Source organism: Micropterus dolomieu, linkage group LG08, assembly GCF_021292245.1.
Source record: "Micropterus dolomieu isolate WLL.071019.BEF.003 ecotype Adirondacks linkage group LG08, ASM2129224v1, whole genome shotgun sequence".
NCBI classification, from domain to species: Eukaryota; Metazoa; Chordata; class Actinopteri; order Centrarchiformes; family Centrarchidae; genus Micropterus; species Micropterus dolomieu.
Genome location: NC_060157.1, coordinates 25,151,586 through 25,166,639, shown reverse-complemented (window position 1 = coordinate 25,166,639; position 15,054 = coordinate 25,151,586). Strand labels below are relative to the sequence as shown.

At 42.4% G+C, this 15,054-nt stretch overlaps 1 protein-coding gene across 2 annotated transcripts in view; it reads left to right on the top strand.

Moving 5' to 3' along the window:
- The window catches only part of atp2b3b (ATPase plasma membrane Ca2+ transporting 3b), a 45,191-nt gene that overhangs the window by 25,717 nt on the left and 4,420 nt on the right, over positions 1–15,054 (top strand). The window contains exons 21-26 of one of the 2 annotated variants that reach the window (XM_046056889.1): positions 1,498–1,711; positions 1,935–2,146; positions 5,848–5,955; positions 6,236–6,418; positions 7,584–7,743; positions 14,840–14,994. In XM_046056889.1, coding sequence (XP_045912845.1) covers positions 1,498–1,711; positions 1,935–2,146; positions 5,848–5,955; positions 6,236–6,418; positions 7,584–7,743; positions 14,840–14,865 — 903 coding nt within the window. In that variant the 3' untranslated portion in view covers positions 14,866–14,994. Of the gene's footprint in view, positions 1–1,497; positions 1,712–1,934; positions 2,147–5,847; positions 5,956–6,235; positions 6,419–7,583; positions 7,744–14,839; positions 14,995–15,054 lie in introns of those variants that run through there. The other variant, XM_046056890.1, reaches the window with a different exon arrangement.

Sequence of the window (15,054 nt, the reverse complement as noted above, 5' to 3'; positions counted from 1 at the left end):
AAACAGATGTGCTCAAAGTGATGTCTTTGTAATGACATTACATTTACTCATTGAGCTGACGCCTTTATCCAAAGCGACTTACAATTGCTGTATATGTCAGGTCACACGCCTCTGGAGTAACTAGGGGTTAAATGTCTTGCTTAGGGACACATTGGTGGATGTGTCACAGTGGGGAGTTGAACCTGGGTCTTTCACACCAAAGGCATAGTCTTATCCACTGCAGCATCAATTCCCTGCATGACCCTGCAATGACTTTTCTTTCCATGATTCATTATAACAGAAATAAATGTCAATAAACAGTCAATATATATTTAAAACAAGGCTGCTAACAAATTTTTCCATACATTTTTCCTGTAATTGTTTCCGTGTAGATTAGACCATTAGACATTCACTCAAATTCTGTTCTGAAGTCCTATTTTGAGCTACTGACAATAATGTTTCCATTTTCTGCTTCTTTATACTTCTATTGCACCACATAGAAGGGCATATTGTACTTTTACTTGTGTGTGTGTGTGTGTGCGTGTGCGTCTGGTTGGGGCCCCTTGTCACAAGAGTGATTTCTTCTTTAAACATCTCAGATGATATTTAAATATCTGAAGAAGTAAAATGCTCTGAGATTTCACAAAAAGCATAAATGAGCGATGTCCCAAAAAATTTTTTTTCCCATGAAGGTCCCCTCTTCCCACCCCATTAATCATCTCACAACTCCACATATGTATCTTTATCTGTCCCCCAGGTTAGGACCCACTGGACTCAACTACCAAACAGACTTAACTAAAATATAAATCAGACAGAGGCAAAACACAAGTTGAACAAAAACAACCAGCAGCTAAAACCTGCAGCCTCACAGCAAGCTGCCACCTAGGCTGTGTCTGCATTCACTCCCAATTTATTATTGTGCACTTTATTTATCGCACATTTTATTTGAATGTGAAATTCATCCACTAAATAGTTCCCTCAAAAATTCCTGCTGTGGAATAAAATTAATAGGGACCTATTTTCTGCTAACTATCCCACAATGCAATGCATCACATTTATAGATAAAATATTACTGTTGTTTACCGATGTTTCACCTTTCAGTGATGACGCAAAGAGTAGACGATCATGCCGCTTTCACGTCAGATGGTTTAAACTGTAATTACGAGCAGCCGAGTGGGAAAAAACGTTAATTTCAGCCTCTGACTTGTATTTCCGAGCCGGAGATATCTGGAATTTCTGACTCCCACCTGGTGAAAAGAACTACAGATATGGCAGCAAGCTGTGGCTGCAATGCACCACCACTGGCAGCTACATCAAAATAAAATCCAAAATAAACATTAATACAATCTTGGAACAATCTGTGAACAATGCCACGTCGGAATAAGGGGTGTTTTTCCTGTTCTTTCCATTGTGTCGACATTGCGGGAATGCAGCATCACCTAACAAAAGACAGAACTTTATTTATCCCCAGGGAACAGGGTTCATGACACAAGCCTCTGGTTGCAAATCTCTCTACAGGACTCTCCTCTGAAGGCCGTGCAGATGCTGTGGGTGAATCTGATCATGGACACGTTTGCTTCGCTGGCCCTGGCCACCGAGCCCCCCACTGAGGCCCTGTTGCTACGGAAACCCTATGGTCGGAACAACCCGCTAATCTCACTGACCATGATGAAGAACATCCTGGGCCATGGAGTGTACCAGCTGATCATTATCTTCACGCTGCTGTTCATAGGTGCACACGCACATACACACTACTGAAGCAGGTGGTTTTGATCGGTGCATGTATTGTGGAATTAGGACGGTCAGGTTTCATTTTAGCGTGCTTAAACCAGAACAAATGGTGCATTGGTGGAGACACAAAATTACACAGTTACAGTGTTGAGAAGTGTATTTGTCCTGCAGCAGATCAAACATACCTCTCATTTCCTCTTCTTACTCCTTTCTTGACGGTCCAGGCGAGCACATTTTTAACATCGACAGCGGCCGCAACGCTCCGCTCCACTCCCCTCCCTCTGAGCACTACACCATCATCTTCAACACCTTTGTTCTCATGCAACTTTTCAACGAGATCAACGCTCGCAAGATACACGGAGAGAGAAATGTCTTTGACGGCATATTTGCCAACCCCATCTTCTGCTCCATCGTTCTGGGGACCTTCGCCGTGCAGGTAAGGTAACCCTTTAACACTGTTTGATGGTTTTCTTTACTGTTTAATACAAAACATTACAAAACAACAAGTTTTCTTTGCTATCTTTTCTAGATTTTTTTTACCTTGACAGTTGATTTGACAGTGATAGCCCCCCTGAACTGTGGTAGTTAGTTGTACTTAAAGGCCGAATGAATAGGATTTGTTGGGTGCAGTGTGTAAATACAACATTTAAAGTTGGCTTCTCCTTACTGGCTCAACGTCACCAAAAGCACTCACCCAGTGGTGTGTATGACAACGTTGCTGTATCTGTAATGTTAGCTATCGTCAGCCTAGGGCTACACACCCACTGAAGGTTGAAGCCCAGAAAGGTCCCAAACACAGCAAAATAAGGAAACACAGGCGAGTGCAGGGTCTCTGCAGATACGGACACCGCCACACACTTCTTGTGTGTCACAAGGGATTGTTTTTATATGAGTCTAGACATTGTTTTTTAGGGAAATCCTACTCATTCAGCCGTAAAGTCAGCCTGACTGAGGATCTCCAAGTATGTTAGGCTCAAAAACCAGACCAGATTTTTTTCAGGTGGAGACTTTTGCGTGCAGCAAAATGGCTCTTAGCATGTTTATGGTGTTTTTATCTAGCTTAATTTCATACGGTCGACTGAACAGAACAATGTGAATGCTTACCTAATAAAACCAATAATGTTTTGCTGTACTACTATATCACAGTTTAGTTTTACCCAAACTGAATATTGCCACAGTGTTACTGCCTTACCTTAACAAGCTGGGTCGAAACATAAATGGGAACAAACTTTTTTATTTTTAAACTGTAATTTAAAACTTCCCCAGACAAATCTGTTATTCCCTTGCATATTGTAAATATTATACACTCAGTGGCCACTTTATTAGGTACACCTGAAAATCTAATCTAAAGATCTACATTCAATTCAACAGCTCAGAGCTTCAGGAGAAGTTGCGCCATTGCACCAAAAAAGGCTAAACTGCATATTACATATCCTTTAATTCATCTAATGTTTTAGACATGGTCGTTAAATTCAAAAGGCTTGTCCATTGTCACATCCCCTTTCACCATGTTACCTGAATGCAAGTCCAGATTTAGGATTTCAGACTTTACAAACCACACGAGCACTGTTTGTTCAGTCGACACACAGTGAACACAGAAGCGATACACTTAGCAGGGAATTGTGAAAAACACAGACAAGCAAACAAAGACAGAGTGAAAGGAAGAGGGATATTTTCTAAAGCTCTTCAGTTCTCGGTGGTACTCTGGGGAGAAACAAGAGAAGAGAGAGAGCCGAAGGGGGATGGCAGTGATTTGGAGTGTGAAAGCGACAAAGAGGCAGTTCAGAGGGATTTGGAAAAGAAGACGTGAGAGCGAGAGCTGAAGACTGGAGGCAGCTTGAGAGAGGTGAAAGAGAGTAAAGCAGGAAAGATGGATCCCTCCACCCTGCAGAAAGATAATATTACTGTATGTGAGACACTGTATTGTACTCCCAGTGAGATTTATGACTGTGCATTTTGGTGTCAAGATGATAGTGTCACTCTGATAAGCGTTGTTCATGGTGTAAATGATCATGTTGCTATTTAAAATGCTGTCGCTACATCCACTGAGGCAAGCAGACCTATAGGAGTGTGGTACTGTTGTCCAGGTGGTCCCTAAGGCTGCATTTACTATATCAAAACACTTATTAATACAGACTAGCTCTATAAATTTTATTTGTCATTTGTACACAGTGACATGAGCTGGAGTGGAACGGATGCCATGATTTATGTCGCAGGGGTCAGAAAGTATCTAAATTCACTTTCAGGCATCACAGTATAACACAATTTTAACTGTTGAATAGATTCAATTCGCATGAGAAATGGCCTTGAGAATGGCCCTAAACTTTGACTTAAGAGTCTTAGAAATACGTAGGACTTAGAAGCTTTATATAAAGAAGCTAAAAATAACTTAATGCACTCCTATAAATAACATTGTTGGACTTACAATGGACAGAAAAGAAAGAAAATAAAGGGATCAAAATCAATGCTGTGGAACCAGAGATATCTTCTTTATTTTATGCATTCTTATGCCCTGTCAAAGCCTGGGGTCTACATTAACCACAATGCAACTGCGACAGTTTGGTTGGAGATTTGGTGTGTTAAGCTAGTAGACGCTAATGTAGCCTTGTAGCCTGCAGCAGATGAGCAGAGGGCTACAGAGGTCTGGTAAGCTCACTTCTTTCTAACTTTGCAGCAACAAATTTGTTTCATTTTCAAACTGGTAGTCTTCTGCCCCGACCAACGCTGACCCAAGTTACATCACTTGAGGACATTTATCAGACTTCACACAGCTCCCTCTGGAGACACTAAAGCTTTATACTTTTTTCATTTAATATGCAGTAGTACTTGGCAGACTTTGATGCTTCTTCATTGTTGCTCTTTCAAACTCACCAGCCCAGCTAATATGAAAAAGAATTAATACTTAAATTAAGTACTTATATATCTTATATCTTTATATATATTGTGGTTAAAGTAAGACTAGTAATAACAAAATCCTCCTCTTACAAATGAAAATAGAAATAAAACACAACCTTGCTGTTTTGCTACTACAGTCGTAGTAGGCAGGGTGTGACCACTAGCTTATGGCAGCTAATGTTAGCTAATGTAGTCAACTTTACATAGATAGATATTGCTGTGTGTGCTTCTCATGACATAGAAACTTCTCTACTTGTACTACTGTTGCACACTATATAGTAACATGTCAGAGATAATAAGATATGCGCATGTCACCAGGATACACGTTTGTAGTTTCATGATTAACAGCACAGTAATTAACATGGTACGTCATGTGGCCAGAGAGAAATACCATGTAACTCCTGTATGTAAAACCACAACATGTAATTTTTACACTTTAGTTTTGTACGGATTAAAAAAACAAGTTATAAGATGTTCATTAGAGGGCTTAGTAGGCAGATTTTGTTATCTTTTGACAGAACCAGGCTAGCTGTTCCCCCTGTTTCCAGTCTTTATGCTAAGCTAAACTAAACGCTCTGGCTTCATATTTAATGGACAGACATGAAAGTAGTATCGATCTTCTCAACTCCCAACAAGAAAGCAAATAAGCATATTTACCAAAATGTTGAACTATTCCTTTAATTAATTTTAAGTCAAGACCAAGTTTTAACACATAGAAATGTGTATGCAAGCAAAATGAGCCATCCTCAACGCATTTAAGACCAAACTTTTACTCTGAGGAGCTTTATTCACACCAGCCCAGAGAACATAATGTTTTCTTACAATGTTTCTAGTATATACACACAGATAGGTTTCCATGACCAGATGTTAGCCAAGTGAAATTGTGAAAGGATGGTTTATGATCTTAATAGCCACTAAGGGTTAGTTATACCTCATGCACAATTAAATACAATGCTCTAACACAGAATGTCTGCATGTGCTATTACACATCTTGGTGTTATTGTTATTTGATGTAGCAGGGATTACAGTGATAATGCCACCTTGTACTTCCTACTTTAAATTGTGACAGACTAGAAGATAGAGGTGTTGACTGCTGACACATCCTGGTGTTATTGCTGTGTTTTTTTTACAGCACAGACTGTGGTGGGTGCAGCAGAGATAAATGGTGCAGTGCTGGTTTCTCCATCGACACTGGTGGTATGTGTGACAATGCTGATGTCCTTCCCTTTGTTTCTGCTGCAGATCGTGATTGTGCAGTGGGGAGGGAAGCCCTTCAGCTGTGCTCCTCTCAACATGGAGCAGTGGCTGTGGTGTCTGTTCGTGGGAGTTGGAGAGCTGCTTTGGGGGCAGGTAAGCAGCTCTTCAGCCTGCTGAGTCAAACCTCACTGAGCAAGTGTAGGCTGGCAGGCCTGGTTTACCTAGAGTTTTATCTGAGGTGAGGCTAATGAAACATTTTCACACTGACTTAGATAACACCTCTAGATCTATTCTATTCTGTGCTGAAATTAACACTTGGAATAATCTGGTATTATCCGATCCATCATGAGTGTAAGAAAAAGGAAAGCTGCTCAATATAACGCCATACTAGCATCTTCTGGTCAAATGTCATTGTAATGTACTTGGCTTCCAGGTGATCGCCACGGTGCCAACAGAGCGGCTGCCATGCCTGAAGGAGGCGGGGCTGGGTCTGGAGCCCGGGGAGGAGGAAGGGGAGGAGATGGCAGAGGATGAGGAGGAGATCGACTGTGCTGAGAGAGAGCTGCGCCGCGGACAGATCCTCTGGTTCAGAGGCCTCAACCGCATCCAAACCCAGGTACTGTTCAACCGGCCCACCAAAACAAACCATAACCAAACCTCTTTCACAGGAACACAAACACACATCGATATCCAGACAGCACAACACCTCAACCAGAAGCCTGACGTGGTCATGACACACAAGCAGTTTGGCTTAAGGTGAATCACAGATCGGAATGTGCCAAAAGTTTGAAGAATATTATGTATCACAGAGAACAGAGCAATCTTAATATGAATGAAGATTATTTTGGGGGGATGTTGTTCCTTAATTATGTAGTAACACTGCCTAAATAAACTGCCAGTATCATGGCCTTTACACACTAACATAACAGACTTTTGGAAAGAAAGAGAGAACTGATTGACTCTTCTTCAATTTTAGTTCAGTTTAAACACTGTTTGGGCTTTGTTCTTTCTCTTCAAAAGTCTTTCTCCCATCCCGTCAGTCCTGTTCTTCTGACTTGTGCCAAACATAATGATTCCAGTTTTTTCTCTCCAACACAGCTAACTTTTCTGTCCTGCTCAAACCCATGAAATGGCTTTCTCTAACGTGGAAGTGGAATTTTATAAGCCATCACAAGGATGGATAAATGCTGTGATTGTGTGTGTGTGTGTCGCTGCAGCGGCACTCGTGTGTATGATTTACACATTGTGTACCGGGTAATGCTAAGTAGACAGACTGTTGGCTTGCTTGATTGCTTTAATTGATTGATTCTTGCACTGCATTTGTGTGAGAATGGACATTAAGACAGCAAAACAGCATCCACATGAACAACAATCTGCTAACAGCCTCATAAGCAGTGTTAGAGAGCCAGTCCAGACTCTCTGCTTAAGTGCCTGTCTTTGCGTAAAGTGGTCAGTTTTTCATGACGGGGGTTTGGTCTGAGTGTGCAGGCAACAAATACACATGCAAGCACACTCACACACACACACACACAACCTCATATACACATAGGGTCGTCATTTAGAATTATTGTTTATATTCAGAAAGCAGTTGTGATGTGGATCACTGATGCACATTTGCCATCAAAGGGAATTAAAGTGTTGTTTCTATCATTTCTGCTGTGACAGGAAATCTTTTAAAAGGACCACAACAGTCACACACACACATACAAACAAACTCAGGCACACTCAGACCGGCCTCTCCTGCCCTCACTGAGTGCTGCTGTTTTGTCTCTGTCCTGCAGATGGAGGTAGTGAGCACGTTCAAGCGAAGCGGTTCGTTTCAGGGAGCGGTGAGACGGCGCTCCTCCGTGCTCAGTCAGCTCCACGACGTAAACACTATCTCTACCCCCTCTCACGTAGCTCTCTCCACTGCAACAGCCAATACCAGCCCAGCCCCCGGGAGTGAGTCCGCCGAACGCATGTGTACACAAACACACACACACACACACACACACACGTATACCTGCATACACACTTGCAGTCACTTTCTCTCTCACACACACACTCGTAGACAAACACACACTGCTGCACGGCACGTGGACTGCAGTATTTTTACTCTTAGTGGTTGTGTCCCCTCCGGCTCGCTCGCTGCTCGTGTGTGTGCATTGTCTCCTCTATTTTTTTTTCTCTTATTCTCCCTTTCAAACAGCACCCAGTCCTGACCGGCTGTGTAGTTCTGGTCTGATCTGGTCTGGTCCAAATCCAGCCCTGGTTCCAGTCCAGAGTCGGTTTTGTTGTTTAGTGTTGGTGGGTGCGGGAGGCGGCTCGCTGTTCTCTCTCTGTCTGAGGTGTTCTGACAGAAATGGAGCAGCATTGTTTACAAAGAAAGAACGTGACTCACGTTTAAAATATCAAAAAGGATGAATTTATGTAACGGAAACAGTTTGATTTACTCAGACAAGGCAACGACGCATCCTAAAGTTCAGAGAGCAAATGGCAGCTCCTCCTGCGCCATGTGTTATTTCCTGTCTGTGAATGAGGTCAAGCGTGGTTACTGTGGTTGGCCCCCCGATATAGACAACTCTCACATAAAGGAGTGGTGTCATTTCTTTTCTCTAAAAACCAAGAGAGTATAGTGTTTCTGTAACAACTCTGTGACTCCTATTATACTGTGGAAAATGCTACGATTAGATTTCACTGCAATAGAATTCATACTCATTACCAGAAGGCTTTCATAAGGCTTCTGCAAATCTCTAAACTGTAAACCTTCGAGTATAAAAGCCCCATAACACACTGCTGTTTCCAAGACTACAATGGGAAAAAAAAGTTACCTCTTTCTCTATCGCTCTTGCTTTTTTCTCCTTCTTGTGTTCCTCTCACTTTTGTCCAGTGCTGCAATTGTTGTCAACTGGTTATTTCTGTAACAGTATTTCCAGCTCCGACGTCACAAGTTTGGCCCCCCTGATGTCTCCAAAAAGTCCTGATTTTTCTCTCTGTCCAGTCTGTTTTTTCCCCTCTCTCTCTCTCTCTCCATCACTGTTCTCTCCTCTTTCTTCTACATTTATGAGATATTACAGGTTCCCTGTTTGCAGAAATATTCTGTGAAATGTGTTCTTATTGTTCTTCATAAGTAGAGTTGTTCTTTTGTAGAGGTATTTAGATTTTACCAGATCTAAATACAGGCTCTTGTGTAGCATACAGATAAGATTTCTTTAGTAGGTTTCTCTTCATGTTTTTCTCTCTTTTTTTGTATCTTACTTTGTCCTTTAACTCATCCCTTTTTGTCATCCTCCCATCACTAGAGTAGCATCCACCCCTCATGTTTTCTCTTGATTTCTTTGTATGTCAGTTCTGCGCGCATCTGTTTGCAAGTGTGTTTATGTGTGTGCATTTGCTGACATATCCGAGAGCGCTAATTTGACTTGTGTGTGTTTTCTCTGTCAGTGTGCGAGTGTGCGCACCAGTGCTCGTATGCTTGTGTATGAGTGTGTGTGCCTGCGTGCATGCGTGTGATTGTGCTGTCCCTTCATTTGATTGTCTTCATCTGTCTTCTCAGTTGCTTCTCCTTACCTTCCTTGCTCCCTTCCGTCCATCCTCCCCTCCCTTCATTCCACGCTGCCTTCCTCCCCACGTTGCTCCATCACCTGTAGGTGTACATACAAGAGGCCCAAGTCGGCGCTATGCGATTGTCCTGCTCAGACACTAGGAGTTACCTGGGCTTTCTTTAAGTACTTTGGAAACACATCCTTCTCTCCATCACTTTACAACATTGATATAATTTGCAATAAAATGCATAGAATTGTTATTCAGAGATGGACATTGCTGCAACATTGGCTGCCTGATAGAAAAGACAGTGAATATGACAAAGGTGCTGAAGGAGGGATGTAAAGTCAAAGTAAGTAAGGGTTGAGGTCCCACCACTGCTAGCTCATTGCTTGCTTTTTCAATCACTCCCCCTTAATTCGAAGAGCTTGTTGTGTCAAAATCTGTTATTCGACAGCAGTATGACACATACTTGCATTTTGAAGTCATCCTCTTGTTGTTCGGTTCCTGATGAGAAACCAAATGGATTTGGACAAGGGGGCAATGTGAAGGAGCAAGCATTAACTTTGAGTTTAATGTGCACCCAGGTTTGCTTCTCTGAATCAAACCGCTTGCTTTAGTGTTCAGGATGGGGTTTATGCAAAAAGTAGAATTCAGATCGTGTCAAATCAACAAAGATAAAACTTGATTGTACTTAAAGGAGATGCTTGGTAATATTCTATAGTTTTCTTATTGTCGAATCTCATGAAAAGACCAAAACCAAGAATTAATGTATCCTTCTAACAAGTTTTGGGTTGTGTGTATCCAGAGCCTGATATATCTTCTATCCATATCTGTCCATTGTGTTTCAAAACCTATTAAAATGCTATGAGTCCACAGCAACGCTAGCGGCTCTATGAGGCTACACTTTTTTGATGAATGCTAATGCTAACATGCTCACAATGACAGTGGCAACATGCCGATTGGCTTATTAGCACAAAGCACAAGTACAGTTGAGGCAGATGAGAATGTCATATAAGAGAAAATAAAGTTTTGACCTGATGATGTTGCTAGAGGGAAAGTCATGGGATCACCAAAGTCCGTATTCATCGTCTGTAAAGCACGAACATCTGTATAAAAGTTCATGGCAATCCATCCGATATTAGCTGAGATATTTGTCCAAAGTGGTTGACTGACATTGACATGCATGGAGACTTTGTTTGTCTATGTTTGTTTATTGTTTGTAGATACTGTTGCACTGGGTGACATGTTCCTGCGTCTCCATGAACACACACTGTAGTTTATTTTGACTTAGTCCCTCATACACCGTCCTGCTGCAGTAAATAGCTCGCTAGACTATCAAATCCGTGACCGAAATTAGCCACGAACGAATGCCTATTTTCTTTTTAGGACATCATTTTGCCTTTGATCTTTACATTTATGACCCCTTTTTAAAGATTTATATCTTGGGGTTGGCTACCACAGTCAGAGTAGGGAAGTCAGTAAAAATCATAGATGTATTAACACGTTGGTTTTGGTCTTTTTACGGGATTAGGTGACTGTAACCACAAATACAGAATATCCCCAGTCTTAGCCTTTAAGTGTTTTCCTATGAATGCCTAGAGTCTGATGATATAGTCCCCAAGCAACAAACACACCCTACAAATGATTGCCTACGTGTTATCACGACAGACTGACTTCTCCCCACGGCACTGCTGCTCGTCCACAGTTAACTCTGGGTAGTAAAGTAATGACCCTGAAGCTCTTTGCAAAGCAGACCCAGCTTTCAGACTTGGCACTGTGCCCCGTTGCAGTATGATTGTGCGTAAGTTCTGACGTCGACACCATCACCTCCCTGACTTTTACAGCCAAATTCTATCATCACTGGGTAAGAAAAGAGTCCAGGGAAATTAAAGAAACATCTAAAATATCAAACAGAGATATCAAAATTATATAAGTAGATGTTTCATGCTTTCATCCACCTGAGCTGTGCTGGACCTTAGTGATCCCTCTGGGTCTTCAGAACTGATCCATGGATCCAGTTTGTTTTCATTTCAGACTGGGCTAATTTCTAATTTCATCTACCTGCAGTTACAGTAAAGTTGAGAAAAGCGATGAATATGAAAGTTTACTTTGGCAAGAAAGATAATGGGTAATAAGAGGTTTAGGCCTGAATCTCAAATCCATCCTCAGCTCCTCAATTCTTTGTTCTTTATTATTCAAAAAGAAGGTTTCAGCCTACGCCCCCGGTTTCTGCTCCTTAAATGAGATATGGGTAGGAGACATGAAAAGAATATACATTGAATTGAGGAAGGTGTTGCTGAGGTGTTGCTATGGATTGGTGCTCAGTCATCACATATCAAAGGGTGGTTGCCGCTCAGAGTCGGGCCACACGGCGGGCAGTGGCAGCCATTAACCAGTCATGTACCTCACAGCTTCTCCCTGTATTTATGTTGCAGTTTCTTCTCATCAGCAGTTGTTTTGCACACAGCAGCCTCTCTACCTTCCAGCGCCTATTTCCTTCTCGTACTTTAACCATCATCGTTTTTCCATCAAGCACTGCTGAAAGAGCCGACAGGGAGAGAGGGAGAAAGTGGGTGAGAGAAATAAGTATCACAGCAGTGCCCTGACCTCCAGGCCTCTCTGGTCACATTGTGGGCGTTATATACTCGAAAGTTTACTCTTTCCACGGAGACAAAATGAAAACAAACCAAGCGCTGACAAAGTGAGAAAGTAACATTCTGAGACCTTCTCAGTCTGCATGAGGTGTTTTTCTACTGTCTGACAGGCTCTTTGGAAAAACAGATAAGCACTGAACCTACTGCTTGACCGTTTGTCTGTCTGTACGTCTGTCTGTCAGTCTATCATATATGCCAGAGTCATAAATAGAGACTCCTCCTAGTTTGGCCAACTGCAGCACTGATCTCCATCCATCCACCTCTCATAATCACAGTTCGGACTCCAGTCGGTGTTGCAGTCGACATTAAGCGTCTTCTCTGTTGATCTCATTTGGCCAAACTGTCTCTATGTAGGGCTCTGCCTGCCTGTGCCTGTCAGTATATTTGCACTGAACTGTCTCTGTTTCTTTTGAGCTCATGCTGCTTCTTTTCCTCTGTTTGGGCTTGGGGGAAGGGTGCATGGACCAACTGCCATGGCAAAGGAATGTGTTTACGCACGCATACACCATAGACTGCATAATGCACCTTGAAGTATAGACCTCACTCTGATGTATGTGCGTGTGTGTGTGTGTGTGTGTGTGTGTGTGTGAGAGAGAGAGAGAGAGAGACAGAAAGAGAGCATAAGTGACAAAGATCTGATTCAGCATGACCTGGCTGCCTCTCTGTGTGTGACAGGGCTGACGCCCGAGCTTCGCTCCGGCCTTTGTACCAATCACCTTCTGTTTCTAGTATTCTAACCAATCACACACTGTTCTGCTGATTCTCCGTGATGTCATCTTTCTGTTTTGCAAGACTAGTTTTTTTTTCTATCCTGCAGCAACCTCATCAGCATCATCATTATTTCAATCACTCTGCTATCCTCTGGCTCTCACCGCTGCATGGCTGCAGTGCATATTGCACATGTGCATGTGTGTGTGTGTGTGTGTGTGTGTGTGTGTGCATAGAGATGCTGACAGACCAGTTTAATGTCTGGCTGTCAGTGTGTTTGAGTGTATGAACCTGATCTTCTAAACAAACAGCACCCATGATTGACAGCTGTCCGATGCATGCAGGCGTCAACCTCCGGGCCGCATCATGTGGAAACAACTCAACTGTTGGTTCACTCAGTTACACTGCTGCTCCATGCATGTTTCTGTGTGTCTGTGTGTCTGTGTTTGTGTGGTTACTGCTATAGGTTCTTGCCAATTTCTTATTTAATTGTAAACTAACACACTCACCATTCCTGCTTCTTCTCCATTTGTGCCTAACAACCACCTTCATCTGTGTGTGTGCATGCATGTGATCCAGTGAGCTGAGGTACGAGTGTTTTCCCCACACATGCTGTATCCCCCCCAACACACACACACACACACACACACACACACACACACGCCACGTGTGTTTGATGTGAAGCGTCTGCAGCTTCTGTGGTCTTTGTGATGATGGCTACTGAATGTGCTCGTCTTGTGAGGTCTGATTGGTGTGTGAGAACTGACAAAAACGTGTCATTAGCCAACTCATTTTAACATTTTGGGGTTTTTTTATTTCACTTTTGAGACACACAGGATCAGGTGGACGCTCTGTTGAGACTGAAGTAGTCAAGGTTTTTGTGTTCCAAAGGTTACAGTAATATAACAATAGAGAAATTACCTGATATCAAATGGAATCATGCAAAATAAGTGAGGACATATCCAACTTTCCTCCTGAAAGAATAACATGAATAAAAACTGAGAGCATCTCGATGCTGAAATAGTGCAGTGGCAAGGTGAGGTTGCAGATACGTTTGCCTTTAAATTTGGTGATGGTTCTAAAGTCATGCTAATACGTGCTGTCAAAAAAAAATTAATTCAAAAATGTTATCCATTACCAGATGTTTATTTATCTGTTACCAGATGAATTTTCAGCCCTTGTCGAGAGTTGTCTTGCCTAAACATGACCACTTGCTAACCTTCTCATGTCAAACTGGTCAAAATAATCTGCCCAGTTTGTGTCTTTAAGAGATGAGTAAAGCCTCCAGGTGGTTATTTCAGACTAAGAAGACTAGGCCATTCTCTGAATGGACATGGAGAGAGCCATAACTGCACTTTCACTGGACACCAGGACATAAAAACTGCATGTGTAGAATCACCAGTAAAATCTGATAAAAAATGCTGCCCCAAAATAAGGTTTGAAAAGTGTTTTCCCCCACTGGTTATACTTCCCTATAAAGTTGTATTGAGGATTGTTAAAGTGGTGTGTCTCCTCTATAAAATGTCTCTGGTTAAACGTTAGCCAGTTAGCTTAGGTTTAGTCAGAAATGCAGGGGGAAACAGCTAGCCTGAATCTGTCCAAAGGTAAAAAATCCACCTACCAGCATCTCTAACGGTCTGGTAATGCTCGAAAAGAAGTTCAGCTAGCTGTTTTCTCCTGCGTCCAGTCTTTATGCTAAGCTAAGCTAACCAGCTGGTGCTTTATATTTAGACAAGACACATACATTAGACAGGTATCAATCTTCTCATCCAACTGTAAAAGAGCACATAATCATATATCCCAAATGTCAAAATATTCTTTTAAAAAAGAGTGTTGTGCTTTGGCCCCGCCCATTACGGTATTTTCATATTCTAGAGCATCTCTAAGTCACAAGACATTTTTATAGAAAACAAATCGACACACCAATGTGAGCATTAGAAGTTATCTTGTATAAACTTTAAATGCCGCCACCTGGCCCTGAGTGTCTGTCTGTCTGTCTGTCTGTCTGTCTGTCTGTCTGTCACTCTGTCTGCTGGAGGACACAAGTCTGTCTGTCTCTGGGTTTCCCTTGTCTCTGTCTTTTTTACCTTTTGTTATGTCTGACTTTATCTTTCTTGTGGTCTCTCCCTCATCTTCCTTCCTTTGGACAGATGCGAGTGGTGAAAGCATTCCGTAGTTCGCTGTACGAGGGCCGGGAAAAACCGGAATCCCGCAACTCCATCCACAACTTCATGGCCCACCCGGAGTTCCTCATCAACGACCTCATCCACAACATCCCGCTGATTGACGACACTGACGTGGACGACGAATCAGAGCTCAGCAGATACCAGCACCTGCACCCGGCCCTCCGCAAACCGCCACCCCC